This window comes from Leptopilina heterotoma, unplaced genomic scaffold, assembly GCF_015476425.1.
Source record: "Leptopilina heterotoma isolate Lh14 unplaced genomic scaffold, ASM1547642v1 Lhet_134, whole genome shotgun sequence".
NCBI classification, from domain to species: Eukaryota; Metazoa; Arthropoda; class Insecta; order Hymenoptera; family Figitidae; genus Leptopilina; species Leptopilina heterotoma.
In genome coordinates, this window is record NW_025110853.1 from 190,352 (window position 1) to 215,750 (window position 25,399).

A 25,399-nucleotide genomic window follows, 5' to 3' on the forward strand; every position below is an offset into this window, starting at 1 on the left:
AATTTCCAATTGAAACTTTTTGAAGTTTATCTTTTTATGGAAATAGTTGTAAGCGAAACTCTTTAAATGTTTGATGAATTTTGTAATATTTAAGTACAATTATTCATTAAATAATTTTTAAGTACCTATATAATTTTATGATATTTCTTCAAGAATTAAGTTATTTAAAATGAAATTGAGGAGCCGGGAAGAACTCGAAGAACGCGCGAACGTATTCTCTATAATATCAGTCAAGGAGCAGTGAGCGCCTCTGGGCCTGTCACTGCTACCCGACTGGTATTAGCGCATGCTTTCGAGCGTTCGTCGAATTCTTCACGGTTCCTCAATTACTTATTGTCAGAAATAGAAAAAATTGATGGTTTTGTATTAGAATGCGTTGTGATTTCATGGCAAAAAAGACACCAAAATTCAGAATTTTCTTATGAATTCTAAAAAGCAGGGTTGCCACAGGTCAGGGAAAAGTAATGGATTATTATATTAAAATTACTGGAAAAAATTAAATTTTTAGAATTAATAAGAAAATTCTGAATTTTTGTTTATTTTTTTTAAAAACTTTAATTTTAATTTTTAAAATTTTAATGCAATTATTTGAAAGAATTCAATTATCTCAATAAATATTAAACTTCTTTCCAAAAATTCAATTACATTCAAAAATGTTTAAAAAATTCTCGTCAACATTTTAATTATCTTTAAAAATAGCAAAATTCATTGTAAAATTCAATTATTTTCATAAATAACAATATTCATCACAAGAATTCAATTATTTTCAAAATTAATAAAATTCTTCTCAGAAATTCAATTATTTTCAAAGAGTCGAAAAAAATTGTCAACTTTTAAATTAATTATCTTTATAAATGAATAGCAAAATTCTTCGACAAAATTTAATTATTTTAAGGAATTTTGGTAAAATTCATTGCAAATTTGTATCCAAATCTTGGATAGAGAAATATTAGATTTTCGTGTTGAAAGAATTTGATAGGTATTCAATCAAAACTCATGGATAGAAAACTATAAGAATTTTAGACTCATAGAATTTGATAGAATTCGTATCCAAATCTTGGATAGAGAAATATTAGATTTTCATTTGGAAAGAATTTGATAGATATTCAATCAAAACTCATGGATAGAAAACTATAAGAATTTTAGACTCATAGAATTTGATAGAATTCGTATCCAAATCTTGGATAGAGAAATATTAGATTTTCATTTGGAAAGAATTTGATAGGTATTCAATCAAAACTCATGGATAGAAAACTATCAGAATTTTCGACTAATAGAATTTGATAGAATTTGTATCCAAATCTTGGATAGAGAAATATTAGATTTTCATTTGGAAAGAATTTGATAGATATTCAATCAAAACTCATGGATAGAAAACTATAAGAATTTTCGACTAATAGAATTTGATAGAATTTGTATGCAAATCTTGGATAGAGAAATATTAGATTTTCATTTGGAAAGAATTTGATAGATATTCAATCAAAACTCATGGATAGAAAACGATCAGAATTTTCGACTAATAGAATTTGACAGAATTTGTATCCAAATCTTGGATAGAGAAATATTATATTTTCATTTGAAAAGAATTTGATAGGTATTCAATCAAAACTCATGGATAGAAAATTATAAGATTTTTCGACCCATAGAATTTGATAGAATTCGTATCCAAACTCTTGATAGTAAAATATTGAATTTTAGTATATTATTAACTTTGATAGATAATACATCAAAACTTATGATAGAATGGATTTAATTTTCTACTTTGGATAGAAGTGGATTGGATTTTCAATATTTGATTAAATTGGATTCGAATTTCAACACGGAGAAAAATTTATTCGTACTGATTACAATAGTCTATATTACTGCTCGGATATGTGACCACTTTTTGTTATGATTACTATAGCTGTTGTAAGGAGTACAAACATGAAGGTATCCCTTACAACAGCTATAGTAATCGTTCCTACTAAATTCTTAACACATTACATAGTCTTCGTAATCATTCCAAAAAGTGGTCACATATCCGCGCTGTAATGTAGACTATTGTAATCATTAAAAATAATTTTTCTCCGTGAAGGAGTGAAGGAAGAAAATTCTATCAAATCCTATCCATTTTAATAATTTTTTTAAACAGGGCTCGTATACAAGCATCTATACACTTCTCATTACGGAAAAGGCTCGTATGAGAGATTTCTCATATTTCTCATACGAGCTACCGAGCTCGTATACGAACTCCGCGGTCCGTGTATCGAATTTTTTTTACTGGGAACAAGTTCCAAACAAATCTAATTAGTTTTAAGTAAAATTGTCCACCATATTGGATCCGCCATCCTGAATTTTGAAAATTGGACTTCAGATTCGTGATCAGCGGCCCCTAATACCCCCGAGTAACAAGTTTCAAGCTAATTTAAACACTTTTAAGAATTTCGTACTTTCGGGTGAAATTTTGCAAAAAAATTTGAATTTCAGACTCCATTTTTGAGCCGCCATTTTAATTTCTAATTCTCTCTATAGTCCTATATTGTAGCTTATATATTTTTGTCACGTTATTTGTCACATTTGGAATTATTTTTCTGATATTTCGTAGTACACGGAGAAAAATGGATAGTCAAATTTATTATCTAGATAATCATGGGTGATGATCTTGGATACTCAACTATAGGACAACCATCTAGATATTCAAATTTAGTATCTTGGGATAATCAAACTTACATAATAACTGCCATTATCCAAGATGTTCACATTTGACTATCCTAGATAATAAACGCAAGTTGCTGTGTTTATACCCACACATCTAAATTGATCAATAAGAAATATTTAATGATAAAAGTTAATTTTTTTAGAAATTAGTGAACATTTTTCCTAGGTAAACAATTGTTTATGGAAAATCTGAAAATTTTAAAGAACAAAATACATTAATTTAACGATACCCTTGAAATTTTTAAATTCTTTTGACAGGTTTAAATGTTATGTTGCTAATTGTAAGTTTTATATATTTTTTAAAAATATTTTTTAAGCAATATTATATCTGAAATTCAGTATAAAAAACTTGACAATGCTTTTAAATTTCGAGTAATATAAAACTCTTTAACGGTGTTCGATGGCCTCTTAAATTTCTCGATAATGTGCGACCAACAGTTATCACCCAACAAATACGGCACTGACCGTAATAAGGCTATTCAAGTTGGGTGGGGGAAAATTCAAGATGGATGCTAACTGGTGCACAAACATTGTATAGAAAGTGTATGGGATAGAGTCTAATTTTTTAAATATCTCGCTTAAACGAAATTTTGAACTATAAGTTTATTAGGATTTTATGTTTCATTTTTAAAGAACTATTTTTTGCAATAATAAAAATCGATTTTATTTTTTTATTAATTTTTTTATTGCAAAAAATAGTTCTTTAAAAATAAAACATAAAATCCTAATAAACTTATTGTTAAAAATTTCGTTTAAGCGAGATATTTAAAAAATTAGACTCTATCCCATACACTTTCTATACAATGTTGGTGCACCAGTTAGCATCCATTTTGAATTTTCCCCCACCGAACTTGAATAGCCTTATTGGTAAACATTCATTTTCTAACAAATTTCCCTCTGTTCACAGGCACTTTTTACAAAATCTGGCAACGTGCATTTGTCACAAATGTTTTTAATTGTCTGAATTGAAAAGATTTTGTCCATCTATGCAGAAACGCGGTTGCTGCATTGAAATTACCATAGCAATGTAATGCGAATCATTTTAACAGCTGAACCTTTACGCTTGCTGCATACTTCTGCCCTCCACTAGTACTACCCTCTCTCTAAATCAGAATCAGCGAAAACTCACTGATTCTCAGCGGATAGTCGCTAATTCAAATAGCTATAAGTATGCCACTGAGAATCAGCGAATAGTCGTTGGTCCAATCAGCGGTTACGTATTATCGAATATGGCAGCTGTATTAATTTTCTTTTCAATCAATTTATAACCAACAATTATAAAATTTTGCAATAATATGTGTCTAAAATGTTTACGGGTATATGATTTATTATTTTTTATTATACTTAAAACACTAATATTTTTGTGAATTTAGAGTTAGATTTTCATTATAAATTTATTTTTCCAATTTAAGGAAAACCACTTTAAAATTTATTAAATTCACCACCGAAACCACAGAAAATATGCTCACTTTAATGTTTACTTTAATCACTACTCACTAATCACTACCCAGGCGCGAAGTGACGCCGAGTTCAGGCTTTATAAAGATTGGCCGAGCATTGGTCAACATTGATTGAGCATGAGTGAATCAGCGAGAGCAGGAATGATCGAAGCTTTAATGTAACACCGATTCCAGACTGCAGCGCGAGCCTTGATTCAGCATTGGACATCAATGCTCAATCAATGCTGCGGACGCCTAACGCAGGACTGAAACAAGACTGCTTCCACTGTTCCCAAATTTACTCGTTTCTCACGTTTATTCAATATAATGTGAATATATGAATTATTAATAATAATAATAAATATTATTGTTATTATTTTAATTCATGTGCGTATATATACATATATATTTAATGACAATAAGTTATTATTTGTAATAATTATATTATCTTCATATAAATAAGAATATATTACTAACAATAAATATCATTTGAATAGTAATTTTAAAAAAATAATTTTAGTAAAAAAAGACAATTTTTCTGTTAATCGTTACATTTTTTTCTTGATTTTTAACATACTTTTAACATTATTTATAAATATGTTCACATTTTTTATTCACGACACAACACACAATTTTATTTTTTTATATAAACGCTTATAACAAAGAATGAAAAATATTCGCTCGCATGTGGGATCGAAACTCACGCACCCCGCCCCCCTAACGCATACCGGAAGTTCTCAACGCACGCATTTAAACCGCTCGGCCACAGAAGGCTGGAAGGCTTCTCGCCTAATCTACTATATCAATGCTAGTGCCGTCACTCAGTATGGAACACCAATGTTCGTCCCATGCTCGATTCAAGACTCGGTCAATCTTGTTACAATATTCAGTTCCTTTATTGCCGTGTGCACTGTACAATATTAAATATAAATATTTATAAATTATTTAATATTAAAATATTTTTTCTGATAATTTTATAAGTTAAATTATATATTATTTTTTTTCTCGCACAGTGTCAAATTATTATTTTCAAAGTTCAAGAGTTTCGTCTATCTGTAAAATTTTCAGTGAAAAAAATGTTCATTAGGTAGTAATAAATATTTATGCCTAGTAGTTTTACACTAGGATTAACTGTTTACTGAATATTATCAAAAATATATTTTTCGTCAAACGCGCCCGACTAAACACAAATAACCTTGAGACTTTACAGCGTGACGTTGCGATTGTCGTGCTCCCACCATCCCATCTACTCAATACACTCCCCGCCTGTGACGTCATGAGGGGAAAGCATTGAGTAGATGGGATGGTGGGAGCACGACAATCGCAACGTCTCAAGGTTATTTGTGTTTAGTCGCGCGCGTTTGACGAAAAATATATTTTTGATAATATTCAGTAAACAGTTAAACCTAGTGTAAAACTACTATAGGCATAAATATTTATTACTACCTAATGAGCATTTTTTTCACTGAAAATTTTTCAGATAAACGAAACTCTTGAACTTTGAAATAATAATTTGACTCTGTGCAAGAAAAAAAATAATATATAATAATTTAACTTTATTGATATGAATCTTATGTAATTAATATAAATATTATACACTAAATAAATATTAATATTTATTTACCAATTGATATCTTAATAACAATAATAATAATACTTATTATATTATTTAATAATAATTAATAATAATAATTTTTAAATAGTATAAAAAATTACTAAAAATTATCAGAAATAATATTTTAATATTAAATAATTTATAAGTATTTATATCTAATACTGTTAAGTGCACACGGTAATAAATAAACTATCAAGATTGATTCAAGCTTGAATAAAGACTGGATGTTGAAGCTCCACTCACGAAGATTGACCGAGTGTTAAATCGAGCATGGGACGAACATTGGTGTCCCATGCTGAACCAATATTGAGTGACAATGATATAAAGACTGCTTCAACTCTGGGTTACCCACGCTGGGCGTTCAAGACTCAGTCAAGTTTCAACCCATCGTCAGCACTGGTCTTTCGCGCCTGGGTAATTTCATCCAATTTAAATTAATTTGTCACTAATGTAAAAAAAAAAAACATTCCGCGTAATGTGACACATTTGCATAGAAATGACGCTACGAGTATTTTACACTTATGCGCACACGCAGAGTTTACTGATTGCTTCAGTGACATCCACTGATCTTCAGTAAATTCCACTATTTTTCAGTGAAAACTTCGTTCACTAGTTAAAATAGCGCTTTTTTCGCTGATTCAGATTTAGAGAGGCTCCACTGGCAAAATGGCTGTAACACACGTCTTGCCGCCTGTCATTACATTACTTTTGCATTTCCAATCCTGCAACCGCGTTTCTGCATGGATTAACAAAATCTTTTGAATTCAGACAATTAAAAACATTTGTGACAAATGTATGTTGTCAGATTCTGTAAAAAGTGCCTGTGAACAGAGAAAAATTTGTTAGAAAATGAATGTTTACGAATTTCACGTCATTTGAAACAGGCAGTGCCGTTTTTCTTGCGTGTGATCGGTAATCAAACTTCTGCGCAAGCGCTCGGCAAGTTGACTATCCAGGATAATAAATTTGATTATCTAGATATACTAAACGGGAATATATAATATTTCAGGAAGATAATATTTCTGACTATACAAATAATAAATTTGATTATATATTTTCTAACTATCTACTTTTAACTATCCATTTTTCTCCGTGTAAAAAAAATTAAAAAATAAATAAAAATTTGAATAAATCGGACTTTTTTGAATAAATTTTTGATTTTTTTTATAACACCATTCGATAGAACGCATATGAAAACATAAGAAATGATGATTGATGAATTTTTCTGTTGATTTTTAAGTACCGAAATAAGTCCTCAAACTTCATGCCAAATTTTTGTAAATTTGAGCGTTATAAAGGGTTAATAAAATTGGTAAATCTCAAAGAGAATTATTATAAAATGTTAAATTTTTGTAATTTAAATAATAAAATTCTTAAAGAACTTTGAGAAATTATTAAAAATAAGTGATTTTAGAGAAGAAGTTTAGTTTAAAATTCTAGAAAAAATTGCTTGCTTGTAAGAAAATATACGCGTTTTCTATTTTCCTTGAAAATTTAAAAATAATCAAGGATTGATGAGAAAAAATGTCTCTATTTTCAAATTTTTCTTTTTAAAATAGTTTATTAGGAAAATTTGTAAAAGAAATTTTTCAAGTGGAAATTTATAAATTTTCGAAAAATATTTTCTTTTAAATTGTTGATGATAAACTTTGTAAACTTCATAAAAATCACAGTTTTATGTTGGAAAAAACTTGAAAAATTTTTCAGTTTGTTTTTGTTAGCTTTTCTTTGAGTGTATCTGATACATTTTTTAAATTTTGCAAACCTATTTATTATTCTTAATGTATACAGAAAAATATGCAAAACAATTTATTGAAGAAACTTAAAAGGAAAGTAAATATTTTGTGATTTAATTTCTTTTTTCATGAAGGTAAAAGTTTGAAATTTCATTTTTTGTTCGTCTTTCAATTAGAAAGGAACGATTATTGTATAAAAGGAGATATAAAGCTTTTCCTACGGTGAAGCTCTTGCGCTTTTATCAACTTGTCGTATGCTTAAGTAACGTTAGTCAACTTTTTTAAAATTGCGAAGAAGAAGAAGAAGAGTTTTGATAATAATGACAGGCCATTATGATCATAATTCATAATTAATTTACCGCGTCTCTGGATTTATTTTCCTTTCGGTAGTGCATCTATATTTGTGTTCGTCTCTTTATCCATTTAAAATTTAAATAATTTATAAATTCCTACTTCATTTGGAAACAAAAAAGGAAATAAAATAGAAAAATGAGATAGTTTTTTCTAGGAAAGGATTATATTTTTTTTATTAAATTAATTATAATTTGATTTTATTTCTACAACCTATCAATACGTATAAAAAATGAACATAGAACTAGAAATTAATATTTTTTTTATTAATTCAACAGAATATACAGAGAATTTAATTACACAGTATGCTTTAAAATTCTTATTTACATTTTTGAGCAAATTTTAACGTTAATATTATTATGAATTTTAAAATACATTTTCTAAATCTAAAAGAGTGCGAAGATTAATTCAAATTATAAAGATATTTTTTAGTGTTGCCGCGATACGAGACGAGGCGATACCCAATGGGAAATTTACAACTGGCGTAGTACTGCGCCAGCACTGGCAGCACTGGCGGCAAGGCTGAGAGCCAGCACTGGCATGGCACTGGGATGATAACGCCGTCTGGCGCTGCCGAAGTACTGTCTGTCAGTGCTGCCAGACAGCGCTGGCGCAGCACTGGACCAGTGCTGGCTGAGAATATTGCCGCAATAAATGCCGTATTGTTATTAATTAGTCGTAAATTCATAATTATAAATAATTTAACAACAAAATGGTAAATAATATTAATAAATAGTTATTATTCATAAAATATTTCTCTTCTTAAAGAAATTGTATTAAAGATGGAGACTAACAATATGGATATAGTAAATGAAGTAGAAAAAAATTGTTTATAACATTTAAAAATTAAATAATAAACAATTACAGTAAGTGTGCATTAGATTTTCATATTTTAGTACCTGACGATTGGAATCTAGAAATATCGCAAACCTATGAAAATAAACAAAATTGCTGACGAGGGGAATCGAACCTACGACCTACGGACTAACAGACTAACGCTCTAACCACTATGCTAACGACACATGCCTACAGTAAAGTATTAATATCTCAGTATCATTCAGACATACAATTATTGAGTCAAAGATGAGAAAAAAATAGGGATACGTTAGAAGTAATAAATTGAATTAAAATAAATTAAACTAAATTTTTAATAATAGAATTAAATAACTTTACTTATTGAATTTAACATTTTACAAGTGATAATTTTTTAATAATTTTTTATTCATAGTAAGAAGTATAATAGTATTTTAATAGGAACCAAATTATTATTGAGATTAAAGTTTAAATTTTGTTTATAATTTTAATTTGTTTAAATAATTTATTATTTACAAAATTAGACAATTATGTTAAATTATTATTATTATTAAATTTAATAAAAATAAAAAATGAACAACTAAAAAGTAAAATATTAATTTTTTCAATAAATTTATATTTATAAACATTCATAAACTGTTTTTATAATTTTTTTCAAGTTTATGTCAAAAAAGCAATGTTGGCAAAGAGCGTTGTGAACAATTTTTCTATACTCAGCCAGCACTTGCCGCCGTGGCTTGTCCAAGCTTTGGCGAAACAAAAATTCTGTACTGCGCCAGCACTAATTGTCGAGGCTCGGCTAGACTACGCCGAACAATCGTCTGAGTACTAAGCCAGTGGTGAACATCGGCACCACACTGGCATTTCCCATTGGGTAATTTCAACTGTCTCGTCTTGTCTCGTTATTGTAGGTCAAATTATCGTCTCGTCTCGTGTTTCGAAAATATTACACATTATCGTCTCGTCTCGTCTAGAGTGTCGAGAATGCTACACATTCTCGTTTTCTCTCGTCTTTTTCAGCTTTTTTATAGAAGTATTGTAAAAAATTTGACGTGTTTACACATTACGGAAAAAGGACTTGACGATTAAGGTGAGACTTGGTAGTCTTTCAAGTATTAGTTTGGTTTAAAATTTTAGCCATATTGGAATAAAAAATGTTAAGCTGAACAATAGTTACAATTTATTTTCAAATAATCAAAAATGCAATTTTTTTTCTTGCATTAAAAAATATTTTTGTCTCAAATAACTGATTACTTGTTTTGTTTATTATGAAATATAAAATGCTGAAATGCTCCTATATGTCTTCATTCTTGGTTCGAGTGCTCATTAAAAAAAACACTGAAAAATGAATTAAATTTCAACTTTTAGTTGAAAAAGAGTGTATTTACTAAATATTATGTATAAAAAAATATAATTTATATAAAATATTTATAATTTCTTATATTTTGTTTAAGAAATCTATTAAATGCAACGTAAACCATAAAAGATTTTAGTATACATACATACATATATATATATATATATATATATATATATATATATATATATATATATATATATATATATATATATATATATATATATATATATATATATCATATTTTATATAATTATATTAATCGTAACTATATTTTCAGAATAAAACTTTGCCATTTAAAAAAATTCTCGTCGAGAATTCTCTTCTCTCGTGACACCTCTCTCGTCTTGTATCGTTTTAGCGATAATTAAAAAAATACTGTCTCGTCTCGTCTCGCCTCTCGCCATTATCGCGGCAACACTAATATTTTTACTAATATTGATTTTTTTTTACTAAAATTGTCATTTTATTTTTGTATTAAAACTCAAGTATATGAAAAATAGAATCACCAAACTGAATAGTAAAATTTTCGACCTCGTTACAAATTTTTGAAAATTCTTATCAACTTGAACAATGTCTTCGCATAATTTTAAATTTAGAGATGAGGAATTAATTTAGCTTATTACAAATTTTACAACTTAAATTAAAAATAACTGCGGTGTTATTTGTCTTATACTCTAACATTATTTCTCAGTTATAATTATTATATTTATATTCACCTACTAGTGATAATAATACGTTTAAATATAAAATCTTAATTTTTAATTTTTCAAAGCTAATAAAAAAAGAAATTTTGAAGTCAAAATTGAATTTACATTTTTAATTAAGGAAGAAACTGACAAACAATCGGAACAAAAGTTAGTCCAACTGAATTACTTTTCTGGTTTTTAATTAAAGAAAACAATTAATTTTAAATGTGCAGAATTTAATTTATGTCATTTTAAACAATTAAAAGTTTCATTTGAATAATAATTACAAATTCTGTCTAACAAGATACAATTATTTAAGTAACAATCTAAAATTAGACGAACGTTTCTTACAATGACCAAATAGTAATTTTTTGTATTTAAACAATTTTATGAATTAGAATTGATTTTAATTAATTTTAATAATTAAAACAATTAATTTTATTTATAAATAAAAAATTTATATTTAAATACAACGTTCATTTGTTTTTAACGATAAAAAATAAATTATTTACTATTTTAAATCGCTTTTATTTTAATTGGAAACAAAATATAGACTTATAGGTTTTTATTTTCTAATATACATTTAATTGAAGAATCTACTGCTTTGATTCAAAAATATTATTTCTTTGAATAATTATGTTGAATTCAACATATTTTCTGTTTTGATTTAAAAAAAATTACATATGTTTAAAAATTTTATGTTTGATTCAAACTTAAAATTTGATTATAAATAATTTAAAAACAACCATAACTTATGTTTAAATTAAATATATTACTTTACGTGTTTAAATGTGCCAAAAAATATGTTTCAGTTAAACTTAAATATGTTTGACTGTATAGCAAAGATATTTTAAATTTGATTTAAACAAAATATGTTTGAATCAAATAAATCGTTCTCTCAGTGTAATTGTTCCGCAAATGGTCCGTAAAGACCGTATTTTGAAATACTTTTACTGGTTCGAGTGGTAAACGAAATGAAATTTTTGTGGCGACTCTGAAAAATACCTCGTGATTTAAATAGTAGTGACAATGGCTCTATGAAGGCAAGGTCCTTGGCAACCTTGTCTTAATCCTGGCCAAAGTACACTCCTTATTCTCGATCCATTTGGATTTGGCGACGAATGATGTCGTGCGTGAAGCTCTCGTCTGAATTCAACCCCTTGCGCAACATCCAACACCAAGGGTATCGGTCTTGCTAAACAAACCCAAGCGAGACTTGAGCATATATTTGCATAGGTTTTAATTTCCAAACATGACTTCAAACATGGAAAATCATAAAGGGTTCTTTTTAATTGACTCAGAATTTGCTCAGTAACATCATGAATTCCAGTTTGTGCACCGGAAGTTGCCAATTGGCGTCTAATGCACTCTTCCAATTCGGATGAAACTTCACTGCTGTTGCCTGTATTTATTGCCTGTGAACTCGTTCCATTTAAAATCTTAATGGCCTCCAGTCTTCGAGAGGTTTGAATTATTCCTGCGACTCGCCACGATAGCTGAAAACAGAAACAATTATATATAGTTTTGCAATGAAACGGCTCTCTTATATTTTATTAAGTTGTTTACTTCATAATTAAAGCGTATTTCTGTTGTGCTATTAATTTTTCTCCTTTTATGTTGTTAGAATATTCGTTGTTTATTTAAGGAGGAATGGTATACCTAATCGGGCCAAAAGTTTGTGACATTTAGGGGAATTTGTAATTTTTTTATTTAAGCTACATATAGCAGTTTTTTTTATTGAAATCAGCAAAGTAGACATCAATGAATATTAAAAAGTATATATTAAATGAGGAAAATATAATAAATTTATTAAATTACATTTTTTATAAAAGCAGACAATAATTTTTGTTACTGTCTGTACGAATTTAAAACCTAAGAAAATAAAAGTTACTGAAATTCTCTAAAAATTATTTTCGGATTTATCGAGTATTCCATTGCAAACTTTGAAAAAATGCTATTATTACGTATATATGTGTCTTATTATGCTGTAATATTAATTTTATTAATTATAAACATTGTCAAATAACAATTTGTAATGAGCGTTTAATCTTGACAACCTCGCAATGCAAGTAGTTTGCTTTTTAATCGTTGGTAACAGTGTCAAGTGTTATGATTTGCATGAGAGTTGACGCAAGTTTCCCTTTCCACTACTTTAGTGGGTAAAAGGAAGCGAAAGTGACGAAAAAGCGCGGAGAAATTTAAAATGTAATTGTAAGTGTCACATGTTATGTTTTGTGAAATAGGTTATGTTTATTTGCTCGTGCTATATGTAATAACGTCTGTCAATCGTGCAAACATTGAAAATTCATTAATTTAATTTGAAAATGGTAAACTCGTGCTGTATTTTATACTGCAATGCAAGACGAGGTCAGGTGATGGAAATATACTTAAATTGTTTCCAAAATGTCCAAATCTGCGAAACTTATGGATAAAAAATATAAACCGAGAAGACTGGATGCCAGAGCACCGAAATCATCTGTTTGCGAGGTAATTTATATTTATTTACTAAACATAATGTAGAATTAAAAGCACAATTTACATAACTAAGAGCTTATTATAAATATTTATAAGAAGAAACATTTATAAGAACAAACATTTATGACAATGCAAAAAAATAATCACAAAAAATATTATCAAAATACTAACCTAAAAAATGCGTATCAATTTCTCAAATTAATTTTTATATAAAAGGAATATTATTAACATAAAATATTGTGAAAAATTATGTATTAATAATATTTTATGCATTAAAGTATTTCCGATTTTTCTTTATATGTACATTAAATTATTTTTAAACCATCAAGTATGTATAACAATATATTCTGCAAATAATTATTAATATTCGTACTTTAAAGTAAAATGCAAGCTCAAATAATTATTGTTAAAAATAAACAAATAATAGAATATATATAAATGCCTGATATATTTAAACTTGTTATCAAGCTACTATATAATTAAAAACAAATTCTTAAATAATCCTATCGCACATAAAATATTGCATTTTATAATTTTAGTTACATTTCGTACCTGAAATGTGGGAAACTATTGTTGGTGAAAAAAAACTAAAAACAGATGCTGTCCCAACAATATTTCCGACTCCGCCAATACGAAAAAGAATGCCTGGATTTATTTTTATCAGATCAGGAAAAAGGGTAAGAAACTTTATAGACTTTTAATTCATCATAAAAATATTGTTTTTTTAATAAGAGGTTTGTTAACGCCACTTTATTAAAAATGTAATCTATGATTTCTTTTTTAGAAAAAAGAAAACTCTGCAAATGATGTCGATAATCAGAATATCGCCGAAAATACTGTTTCTTCATTGTTAGAAGAGAAAAATACAGCCATTGATACAAATGCTAAAGAAGAAATATATCTTGAAAGTAATAATGAAAACAGTTCGACTCTGTCTGCATGCAGTACGCAATTATTAAGGAACGAATCTGAACCTCAGGTATGTATAAAATATTGTAGATGAACATTTTAATGGGCAAAGTCATTTTAAGTTGTCAAGATTTTACAATAGAAAGTTGTTAAATATTTATAGTTTACAGAAAGCTCTTTTTACATTTGACAGGAGGATAGCTTAAATAAGGAAAACGAGAAAAGCAGTTCGACAAATTCATTTTCTACTTTGCCAGAAAAAACTATCTTTCTTCAACATTCTAAAGAGGACACTGAAAAATTGTTTCGCAAACAAGAAGACAAAATTAAGATGTTACATTCTCTATTACAACAGGTTCTGCAAGAAAAACAAGAACTAGAAAGACATGGACACACTGCGTACAAGAAAATATTGTACGACTTATTTACTGAGGATCAAATAAACGTTTTGATTAAAGCCAAAGACAGAAATGGGAAGCCGCAGAGACAACAATGGTCTAACTCTACAATCAGGAAAGCGTTGCGCTTAAAATTTACATGTGGAAATAGTGGATGTGACGAATTGTTAAGACAAGGGTTTCCATTCCCGTCACGCAGTACTTTGAGTCGGCGAATTGAGCACATTAAATTTGAACCCGGCATTTCTGAAGAAATGTTTCAATATTTAGATAACAAAGTGACTCATTTCGCAAACGAAGGTGATAGACAATGCTCACTTGCACTTGATGAGGTCAGCATACTAGGAGGACGTATGTTTGATCCTCAAACAAAACAGTTTATTGGAAACTACCTGCTATGCAACAAGCCATGTAACCAACAAAAAAAAATTGGAAACATTACACTTCCGCCTTCATCTGAAGGTACAGTAAAGCATGCTCTTGTTTTTGTTTTAACTGGTACTCAAACAAGATGGAAACAAATAGTAGGATATGAATTTACTGGTGGTGGATTTGATGGCACATTATTAAAGCCCATTATTTTGCAGATAATTGCAAAAGCTGAAAACATCGGTTTGAGGGTAAACAGCGTGACGTGCGATATGGGACCTTCGAATATTGCTTGCTGGAATTCGTTTGGTATTACAGCTGGAAGAAAAGGCGAGTTAAAAAATTCTATTCCTCATCCTCATCCTCATGGCGACGTTAATCGAAAACTGTTTTTCTTTGCGGATGTGCCACATCTGGCTAAAAATATTGTTTAAGCTATAATTAATAACGGCATAATATATTTACCTCAAGATATTCAAGCCAAATACAATTTACCAACCAATGTCGTTAGCGCAGACCATTTAATTGAATTGTTAGAAGCTCAGGAAGACTTAGTCTATACATTAACGCCGAACCTTAAAAAAGAAGACATCATTCTTCCAAGCAGTAAAAATTTTCAGAAAATGAAAGTAAAAAGAGCAAGAAATATATTAAGTACTGAAGTTAGCGCAGCCCTTTACTTTTTATCTGATGAAACTAACAAATTAGAGTATCAGACAACTGCATGGTTTGTTGAACACATTGCGAAATGGTTTCGTCTTATGACATCGAGAAATTTGCAGAGCGCTATTAGCAAATTTAACATAACTAAATATAAGAAGACAATTTCTTTCCTTGAAGAGATGATAAATCTGATAACTAGGATCCATGTTGGCGAGGCAGGAATCTTTAAACCGATCCAGAAAGGTTTCATGTTGGCCACCAAATCTACCATTGAACTTAGTCAGTATCTGATAGAATGCGTAGGATTTAAATTCTTTTTAACTGGTAGATTTACACAAGATGCGGTTGAGAATTTATTTAGCATTATAAGATCCAAGCACGTTACACCGAACGTATTACAATTAAAATATGACTTGAGGTTGATTTCAATTGCTCAATATAATAAGCCGATCAACTCGAGCAACTATGATTATGACAATTCTTATTTTTTAAACGATTTTCTGGAAGACAAAAGTAATAAAGCCTTGAGAATAGCAGGTAATAACAGGGAAACTTCGCAATCAATTAATTCCGAAAACGTTGAAAATATACAATTACCTCAATATGTGGATCAACATTTACTACCTACTAAAGCTCGCCCTCTAAACAATATCGAGAAAAATGCATTGTATCGCGTTGCAGGATACTTAATCAATAGTATTCAAAAAAATTCAAAGACTTGCGAGTTATGTATAGCACCTGTCGGATCAAGGCAGTCTTCAAAATTCACAGACGTTGAATTTGTTAAGTTCGTTGCATTTAAAGAATTTAAAGAAAACCTTCTCTTTTATGTGAGCGAGGATACCTTTAATTTTCTTCAAGCCGTTGATCAAATTTATCGTGATTGGAAACCAATTGTAGAAAAAATGAGAAACATTAACGTTTTGGAATTTTTTTTATGTCGCTTGGAAGCCACAGAAAGTGACCACATTTTAGAATGTCACAATTTGCGAGATAAAATTTTACGGCGATTTGTTCTATTCTGCTTGAGAATTAACAATCAAGCGAGAAATAAAGAAAAAACGCAAAGGAAATTTAATAGCAAAAGCATGGCTATGCATACAGTGTTTCAATAACACGGAATGTCAAAGTCACAAAGTTATGTATATAGTACATTTAAAAAATAATGTTGGCCTTTAATTATCTTAATTTTACTCTAATTTATAGAATAAATACTTTTCGATTTATTCTTTGTACTTCTTTATATCCCAGCTATTCGAATTCACACCTTATTTAATTAAAATATAGTAAATATAATTTTTACATTATTTATTGATAAGTATATTAATGAAATCATTAAATTAATTAATAAAGTTATTTAATAAATAAAATAATTATTTTCATTAAAAATTTCCAAATCAACTAACAATTAGACAAATTTTTTCGTTATTTGCAACTATAATTGAATAATTAAAAAATGATTTTATTATATTATTGGGTTTTCAAAATAAATTTAATGTTTTATTGGTTCCCTACTAAAAATAAAATCAGGAATGGTCAGGCCGCCTGACCACTTTAATCCAGTTTTCTTACGATTCTGGATGGATCTCGTCAGAAATCTATCACAACTGATCAGGAGGAAGTTTAAAGTGGTCACAAGTTTGCTATTATCCCCTCCTCTTTGTTGACCCCGCCCATAATTGGTGACTATTTGAGACCATTTGTATCTCATTTTTGACCATATTTTTAAGCCATTTCTGTTTTATTTATTTAAACAATATGCAAAAAGTTGCAACAAATTAATTTTAAAAAATATATTTTATTAATTAATATCAGTTTGTTTACATACGGAACAACTTGAAACTAATTCCCGGAATTAAATTACAATTTGGACTCTACGGGGATCGAACCCCGACGCATGACCTAACCTAGTGCCTAAACTAACTGCCCTAACGACTGTGACTACCGAACCGACTTACATATTTCTGGATTCAACTGTCTATATAAAGAGCAACTGTAAAATAGTAAAATTCAATTACCAATATTACCAATAAATCATAATAAACTGTTAAATAATTTTTATTAATTAATTATATTTCAATTTAGTCATAATAGGTTATGTGAATTAATAAAAAATAACATTATTATTTGAATCAATAATAAATTAAGTCTTAACTTTACAATTTGGAATGTTTCATAAACTATAATACGAATACAGATTAATAATAATTTTTATTATATCTGCATTTAAAATGAATTTATTTTTAGTATTTAATATTAATTTAATTTAACATTATAATTTATAATAATAATGAATTATTAATGCAATATTGAAATTTTTATAAATTTTAAATTTAAATTATTAATAATCATTATAATAAGAAATTATTCTATTAATGATTAATAATAATTTTAATATAACTGTATTTCAATTATAATGCAAATAATTCTCATAATAAGTACTGACTGGTATAGTAAATTACTAATATTATGAAACAAAATTTATTATTAATTAACTATATTAAATAATTACAAGTAAATATACATATATTAAATTAATATATTATAAATATACATTAAATAAATATATTAAATAATGTTAAAAGAATGGTCCGAATGTTTTGATTTATTTACCTACTTTTGCTGTATAATTAATTCAATAATTATACCAATTTGAAAAATGAGAACTTTTGTTAAGTTAAAAGAACAATTTTTATAATAGAATAATGTATTCTGAAATGTAAAAAATAAATTTGAAAGATTTTAATATGTATATATAAATTTTCATGAGACTTTACCAAAATTAGAAAGATGTACCAAAATTTTTATAGGTTATGTGTTCACACATTTCTGAAATAGTCAAGAATTTCAGAAATGGTCACAGCTTCGAAAATGGTGGGAGTAAAGTGGGAGGAGCTTGGAAAGTATTTGGTTAGGAATGGTGAGAAACGTTCGAAAACGTCAGAAGTGGTGAGACTGTTCAGGAATGTTCAGAAATTCTGACCATTCATGACGATTCCTGATTTTATTTTTAGTAGGGTTAGGTATTTCACTTATTTACTAATGACTATTAATAACGTAATAATAAATTCATTTTATTTCTTATACTGATAAAATAATAAATATTTGTATTATTACTGTATTCTTTATTTTGAATTTAAACGCGATTCGCGCCAATTATTTGAACATCCGCTTCAGGATACCCACCACCAATCACCGTTCACCTTAACTTGCGTCAACTCTCCCTTGAGGATCTCTAATTTGCATTTATGTGGTTAAAAATAATGAAAATTTGTCATTTTTGGTACCTTTGGCGCCATCTCTTGGTTCTATGTACCACTAAACAGCTGTCACATGTGAGTTTTTATATGCAGTGTTGCCACGTTTTCTCTGTTTGTCTATCATAAAATTAGTTTTCTTCCAGAAACTAATTAATTACTTTTAAACTAGTTAGTGAATAAAAAAGAACCTTCGTGATTAATAAAGCTTATATCTTGACCTTCAAGATGAAATTTTTACAAAAAATTCTGAATGTTTTAAGTATTAAATTTTTAATGATAAACATGCAAATTCGTGCTCTCTCCATAAGAGGCAATGTTAAATTAAATAATTTTTAACTTGTAAAGTATTTAGTGAAAAATTCTGAAATTTGGTGGGTAATTTTATTATATAAAAGCAAATCATTTCCCAAAATATCAAAAGATTCTGAATGTTTTGAATTTCTATACCATTCCTCCTTAACATTCGAATTTTAATTTTTTAAAAAAATTTTTTGTGTGCACAATTTTGATATTTTTGGTCTTACGTCTTTGACCAAAATAAATTTCATTTTAATTACTGTTCAACCATTATTTTGTTGCCTTCTATTTTAAAATATAAATTTTTGGAAAGAAAATAATGTTAGGTTATCTAAATCTGTAACAAGATATACATAAACATTTTATCTCCTACACTTAAGTAAGTTATTTCTCAGTATCACAAAAACATAATTAAACATGAAAATAAATATAATAAACGTCTAATACAACTAATAAGGACAAAATACCAATAAAAAAATTTAATGAAAATTTTTTACGTATAATTATTTGAATTAGTAACACAGTGAGAAAAATTGCGTTTAACCGAGTGGTAGAAATAGCTCGGTTAAAAAAAAGTATTTAAAAATAAATAAGATATGGTTAAAAGAAACTAAGTTATACTGATTATCACAACCGAGCTGAGATGGTTAAAACACATCTGTTACACGGAGAAACTTTTAATACCACTAATTCTTAAAACTGGTGAGACATTTTAGTATGTTAGGTTAGATTCAAGGGAAAAACGACATAGGTTATAGAAATTGCTATTGAGACTATCAAAAACACTCATTCAGTATATATTTTACAGTTCTTCATAAGGAAACTAACGAAAATTAGTATGTTGTTTTAGAAAGAAAATAATAATTTTTGCAAAGTTGGGAAAGCCATGAATTAAAAAGAAACACAACAAATTAATTGTCTATAGATACTCATAGAGACGATAGTGATACTTGGATCTGATGGTAGATGGCATTAGTGTATGTCACTGTAACTGTAGGTAAATATATTTAACACGACGTAAGAACCTAACCTATATTATTAACGCACACACGCACACGCAAGTAAAGACACGACGATTGGTCACGGAAACCGAAAGATCGCACGATTCGTTAGAAGTACACAGCTGAATCGTCCTTATATATTAAACGAGTGGAAAAATATGTGCCTTCGAGAGAGATCATTTTTTAAAATAACTTACTAATCAAATTATGTAAATAAGTAAAAGTCATGAAAAAAATTATGTTATATTGAGGAACAGTTCTTGAATTTAATTTGGCATGAGGAGACATTCACGTTTATTAATAAAAGGTTTTTTTCTTTCATACACGTGTGAATTTCAACTTCGAAAACATTAGGGTTAGTTCGCGACGTCAGGTGATGGACTCGGTGATGCTCGGGCGAAATCGGTTAAGTCCGCCCGCAGTCCTTCCAAAATTGGTATGTTACGTTAGAATGTCTGTTATATATTCTATCTATATGTGGAAAAAAGGTTAGAATTACCGTATTATTTCACAAACAAAAACTAGCATTTTATTCTTTTCTAAAGAAAAATAAGACTATTTCTAATGCAGATAGTAATTTTTGTACACCGAAGGTTGCTTAATATATAACGAACTTATCATATTTTCGTATTAATGTTGAAATTATTAGCACAACGCACGAAAAATCCTCACATTCTAACGTACTTTTAGAATAAAGATAACCAAATATATTCAATATTAGAAGAAAAAGTTTCTCCGTGTAAAAATAATCCTCCAAAGGATTGTCTTAACCAATCTGAAATGTGCATAATGGAAACAAACTTTCGTGGTTGTTGTTACCTATCTGTTTTTTGAATATAAACAATTACTATGCGATTAATATTAACCGAGTTTCATGTAATTACGTTCAGTTGTGAGATTTTAACCGAGTAAACATATCTAGGCGACATATCGTCAGTCACAGTTAGGCCTGTGCGGTAAACCGGTATACCGGTTTTTTTTTCGGTATTACTGGAAACCGGTTTCCGGTTATGTATTCCCGGTTTAAGGTTTTGTTTTTTTAACCGGTTTTATTTTTTAAACCGGTTTTTCAAGAAATACCGGTTTTATTTTCTAGACCGGTTTTTCAAGAAATACCGGTTTTATTTTTTAAACCGGTTTTTCAAGAAATACTGAATCTAACCGACTTGCGCATTATGCCTGCGCAAAAGTGACATAACGCCAGAACAGAAACAGATGACTGAGAAAGATTAATCTTTTTTGTTTTTATTAGACATACAGTGATTTTTTTTACTTAACAGATCAATTAAAAATGTTGTTTTTGAAAAACAACCTGATTTTTGTAATAAACCAAATTTTCTTAAACCAGTTTTCTTTTTAAATAAAATGGTATTTGAAAAACTCGTATATTCAAAAAACGGTGTATTTAAAAATACCGGTATTTAAAAAAAACCGGTTTAGAAAAAAAATACCGGTTTTTCGAGAAAAACCGGTTTAAAAAAAAATACCGGTATTTTTTTTAATACCGAAAACCGACTGAAGAACCGGTTTTTTCAAAAACCGAAAACCGGTTATGGATTTTTAATACCGCACAGGCCTACTTCGTTTCGTCTTTTCCGGAGAGTCGTGTTGTTACACTCTAAATCTGAATCAGTGAAAATTTCACTGATTTCAATTCAGTGACCCAGTTTTCTTTGATGAATCAGTGGAATTTCACTGACAATCAGTGGTTTTTACTGATTCTCAGTGAAATCCCACTGATGAATTAAAGAAAACTGGGCCACTGAATTGAAATCAGTGAAATTTTCACTGATTCAGATTTAGAGTGTACAATTCTGGTTTCTACCGACGCGATACAAATTTTTATTGATTATGTTACAGCAGCCATCAAATATAGAATTCATCTACAATAGATACATAAAAATGAAATGGAGAATATTAAACGCATTAAACCTTACATCCCCGATGACATATTACACGATGCACGTTAAAGAGGTTAAAAGTATTTTATTCTATTTGAAAGAGATTTGTTTGATTATAAAAAAGAATTTTAATTTACAGAAAATTTTGGTTATCTTTAAATTAGAACATAATTTTTTAATCAAATAGATTTCTTTTCAATAAAAGAAAATAATTTTTATCAAGGGAATATTTTATTGATCAAAAAATATTTTAATCGAGTTGGGTGGTTTAAAATCAATTAATCGGTTTCTTTATTATAACAGAGCTAATTGACTACAATATTCAAGTTTATATTATTACTGCAGCCTTTTTAGGTGGCTACAGTAACCGAGTAAGTTAACTAACGTTTACCGAGCATTAATCATAAACTGTTAGTTACAGTAACAGAGAAAGAAGCTACCGTAACCGAGTAGTCTTAACTAGTTTCTACCGAAATTTTTAATCGTATTCGATCGGTTACTGCAAACAATTCACATTGCAAGTGCTATATTAGCAGCATCGCTCGGTTGTTTTTAACTAAAACTTGGTTATATTTAACCTTTTATTTTTCTCAGTGCATGAAATTTTCTAATTATTTTATTGGCTGAATTGTTTTGAAGAAATATCGAGGATCTTAATATAACCTTGAAAAAACACTAACAGTTTCATGAACGTTTAATAAAAAATAAATAAATATTACTTAAGTGCCTTCCGTTGATAAATGTTTCATTCCGCGTTTACTTTTTCTTGCTTTTTATTTTCTTTTCTTTGATTTTCTTTCATTTTGTCGCTTTTTATTACATTTTTGGTTAATTCGTGATAAATAACACGAAACAAATAAATGCGAAACTTCAGATTGATTGGAAAACTATTGATTTGACCAAGCGACATATGAGGCATTTTACGTGAAATGTCCTAAGTTGAAATTTCAACTTCTTGAAAAAAATTGAAACTCGAGGAATTTGTTGTTCTATCAAGTAGAAATGTGACCCAAAAAATATTTTTGATTTTTTCTAAAAATTGGAGGGAGTAGAGAGGGGTCAATTTGACCAATTCTGCCAACACCGGATACTTTGTGAATTTTTTCTGAACATACTTGTAATGGGAAAAATTTTGTAGAATATGTTTCTGAAAGGTTTTTTCGTCCTCTTTCCAATGGTGTATTTTATTTTTTAATATTTTAAAAATTTACCCTAATTTTTGATAATTTATATTTAATTTTCAATTTCCCAAAAATCGGTCCGTTTTTTTTTAAATAAATTATTGCAAACGAAAGCTGAGGTTTTTTCCTATCGGCATGTAAATTTTCAGAATGCCCTTTTTTTTTGTTTTTGAGTTATTGAATTTCAAAGAATAAATTGCGGCGCGCTGCGTCGCGGTTGCACTGAGCCGCGTGGCAACCCATGGCAACCGGCGTGAGACGAGGCGCCCGGGACGCTGCGCGCCGCAATTTATTCTTTGAAATTCAATAACTCAAAAACAAAAAAAAAGGGCATTCTGAAAATTTACATGCCGATAGGAAAAAACCTCAGCTTTCGTTTGCAATAATTTATTTTCAAAAAAAACGGACCGATTTTTGGAAAATTGAAAATTAAATATTAATTATCAAAAATTAGGGTAAATTTTTAAAATATTAAAAAATAAAATACACCATTGGAAAGAGGACGAAAAACCTTTCAGAAACATATTCTAAAAAATTTTTCCCATTACAAGTATGTTCAGAAAAAATTCACAAAGTAGCCGATGTTGGCAAAATTGGTCAAATTGACCCCCCTCTACCCCCTCCAATTTTTCGAAAAAATCAAAAATATTTTTTGGGTCACATTTCTACTTGATAGAACAACAAATTCCTCGAGTTTCAATTTTTTTCAAGAAGTTGAAATTTCAACTTAGGACATTTCACGTAAAATGCCTCATATTTGACGAGCGACAATTTGAATATCCACGTAAAAAAATAATTAAATAAGAATTAGAATAAATAAAAACATATGCACAGTTTTAAATACATCTAAAGTAATATGTGCCCCAATTTTGGAGCAAATTAAATAAGAAACTTTGGAGAAATTAATGATTTGACCAGCGACATATTTTTCGTACTACATCAGTATCAAAAGTATCGAACAATTATTTTGCTTAAAATATAGTTCAAAATAAAAATAAAAATCACGCACATAATATTTGAATTACTATTCAATTGTGCCTCTTATTTCAAATTTTTTCATTTAGTTTTTAAATGTTTATTTTATAAAATCATTTTGATTTGACCAGCGACACAAAAACTGAGGGACACTTTTTAGAAGATTATATCTTTCATAATTTTTACTTTTTATTTTTTTTAAGTTTGTTTATGGAATTCTTAAGATATTTTTAAATACAGTGAGTTCTCGCGAGTCGTTCAATTCTCGAAAATTTTCAAGATCATAAAACTCACGAGTCGTTCAACGCATAAGCCGCGATTTCAGGGATGTGTGAGACATATTTTTCGCCCCGAAAGACACAATATTCAATGGCTTTGGTCCGTTTAAATTACACAGCACTGAGCACCGGCGCGCGCATACTAGAAATTGAACGACTCGTGAATCGGACACTGATCAGCTGTTGAACGACTCGCGAGTTTGAACGACTCGTGAGTTGAACGACTTGCGAGAACTCACTGTAGTTTATAACAGTAAAAAACGTGTTTTCCAAAAAAATCTTATTTAAACAGTTAAAATACTTTTAGAAAAAGTGTAGGTGACACTTGCAAACTCATGGTATTGTGAACTTTAATAAAGAAAAACATAGAAAAAATAAACAAAATAATTTATATCAATGGTTAAATCTTAATCCTTATTATTCTTTTTAAAAACATGTAAATATTTAAAAATCGTTAGTTTTTATATTTAGGCTGTTTAAGTGAAAATAATGTGAGGGACATAAAGGTTAAAAGTTCCAGAGATTCGCCCATATACCAAATTTCGAAATCACAATTTTCCAGGGTAAAGCCGCTCACTTTATCTTTTAAAGACGGAACAGTTTTATTTTTTAAATATTAAAATTCATCTTATTCCCGCCTTAAGTATGATTTATTATTGATAAACTATGAGTTCTATAAACAGTTCTATAAACAGTTCTATAAACAACAAATTGGTTTAATAAATAATGAATATACTAGCGTATGTACGCTAATTGAATCAGTGATATACTTATCGCTGGGAAATTAGTGGAATTTCGCTAATTCAGATTTAGAGAGTAGGTTTCATGAATTACAACTATGGATTTAAATAATGTTATATTTTATTAAGAGAAAATGAAATGTAGTTACAATTTTGGTTTTAACAAGTCATAAATTGTGTTATTGTTAAAATATAATACGTGAAATTATTTTATTCTAAATTTTAAATTTAAAACTAAGTGAGCGTCTTTACCCC

General features: G+C 28.6%; 2 protein-coding genes across 4 annotated transcripts in view; one reads left to right on the plus strand and one right to left on the minus strand.

Moving 5' to 3' along the window:
• Positions 1-25,399, plus strand: part of LOC122513098 — a 162,233-nt gene that overhangs the window by 29,604 nt on the left and 107,230 nt on the right. The gene's annotated exons all lie outside the window — the stretch shown is intronic.
• LOC122513097 overlaps positions 1-25,399 on the minus strand; it is a 190,944-nt gene that overhangs the window by 1,819 nt on the left and 163,726 nt on the right. For 2 of the 3 annotated variants that reach the window (XM_043629346.1, XM_043629348.1), the window contains exon 5: positions 11,485-12,193. In XM_043629346.1, the coding sequence (XP_043485281.1) occupies positions 11,711-12,193 (483 nt within the window). In that variant the 3' untranslated portion in view covers positions 11,485-11,710. Of the gene's footprint in view, positions 1-11,484; positions 12,194-25,399 lie in introns of those variants that run through there. The other variant, XM_043629347.1, reaches the window with a different exon arrangement.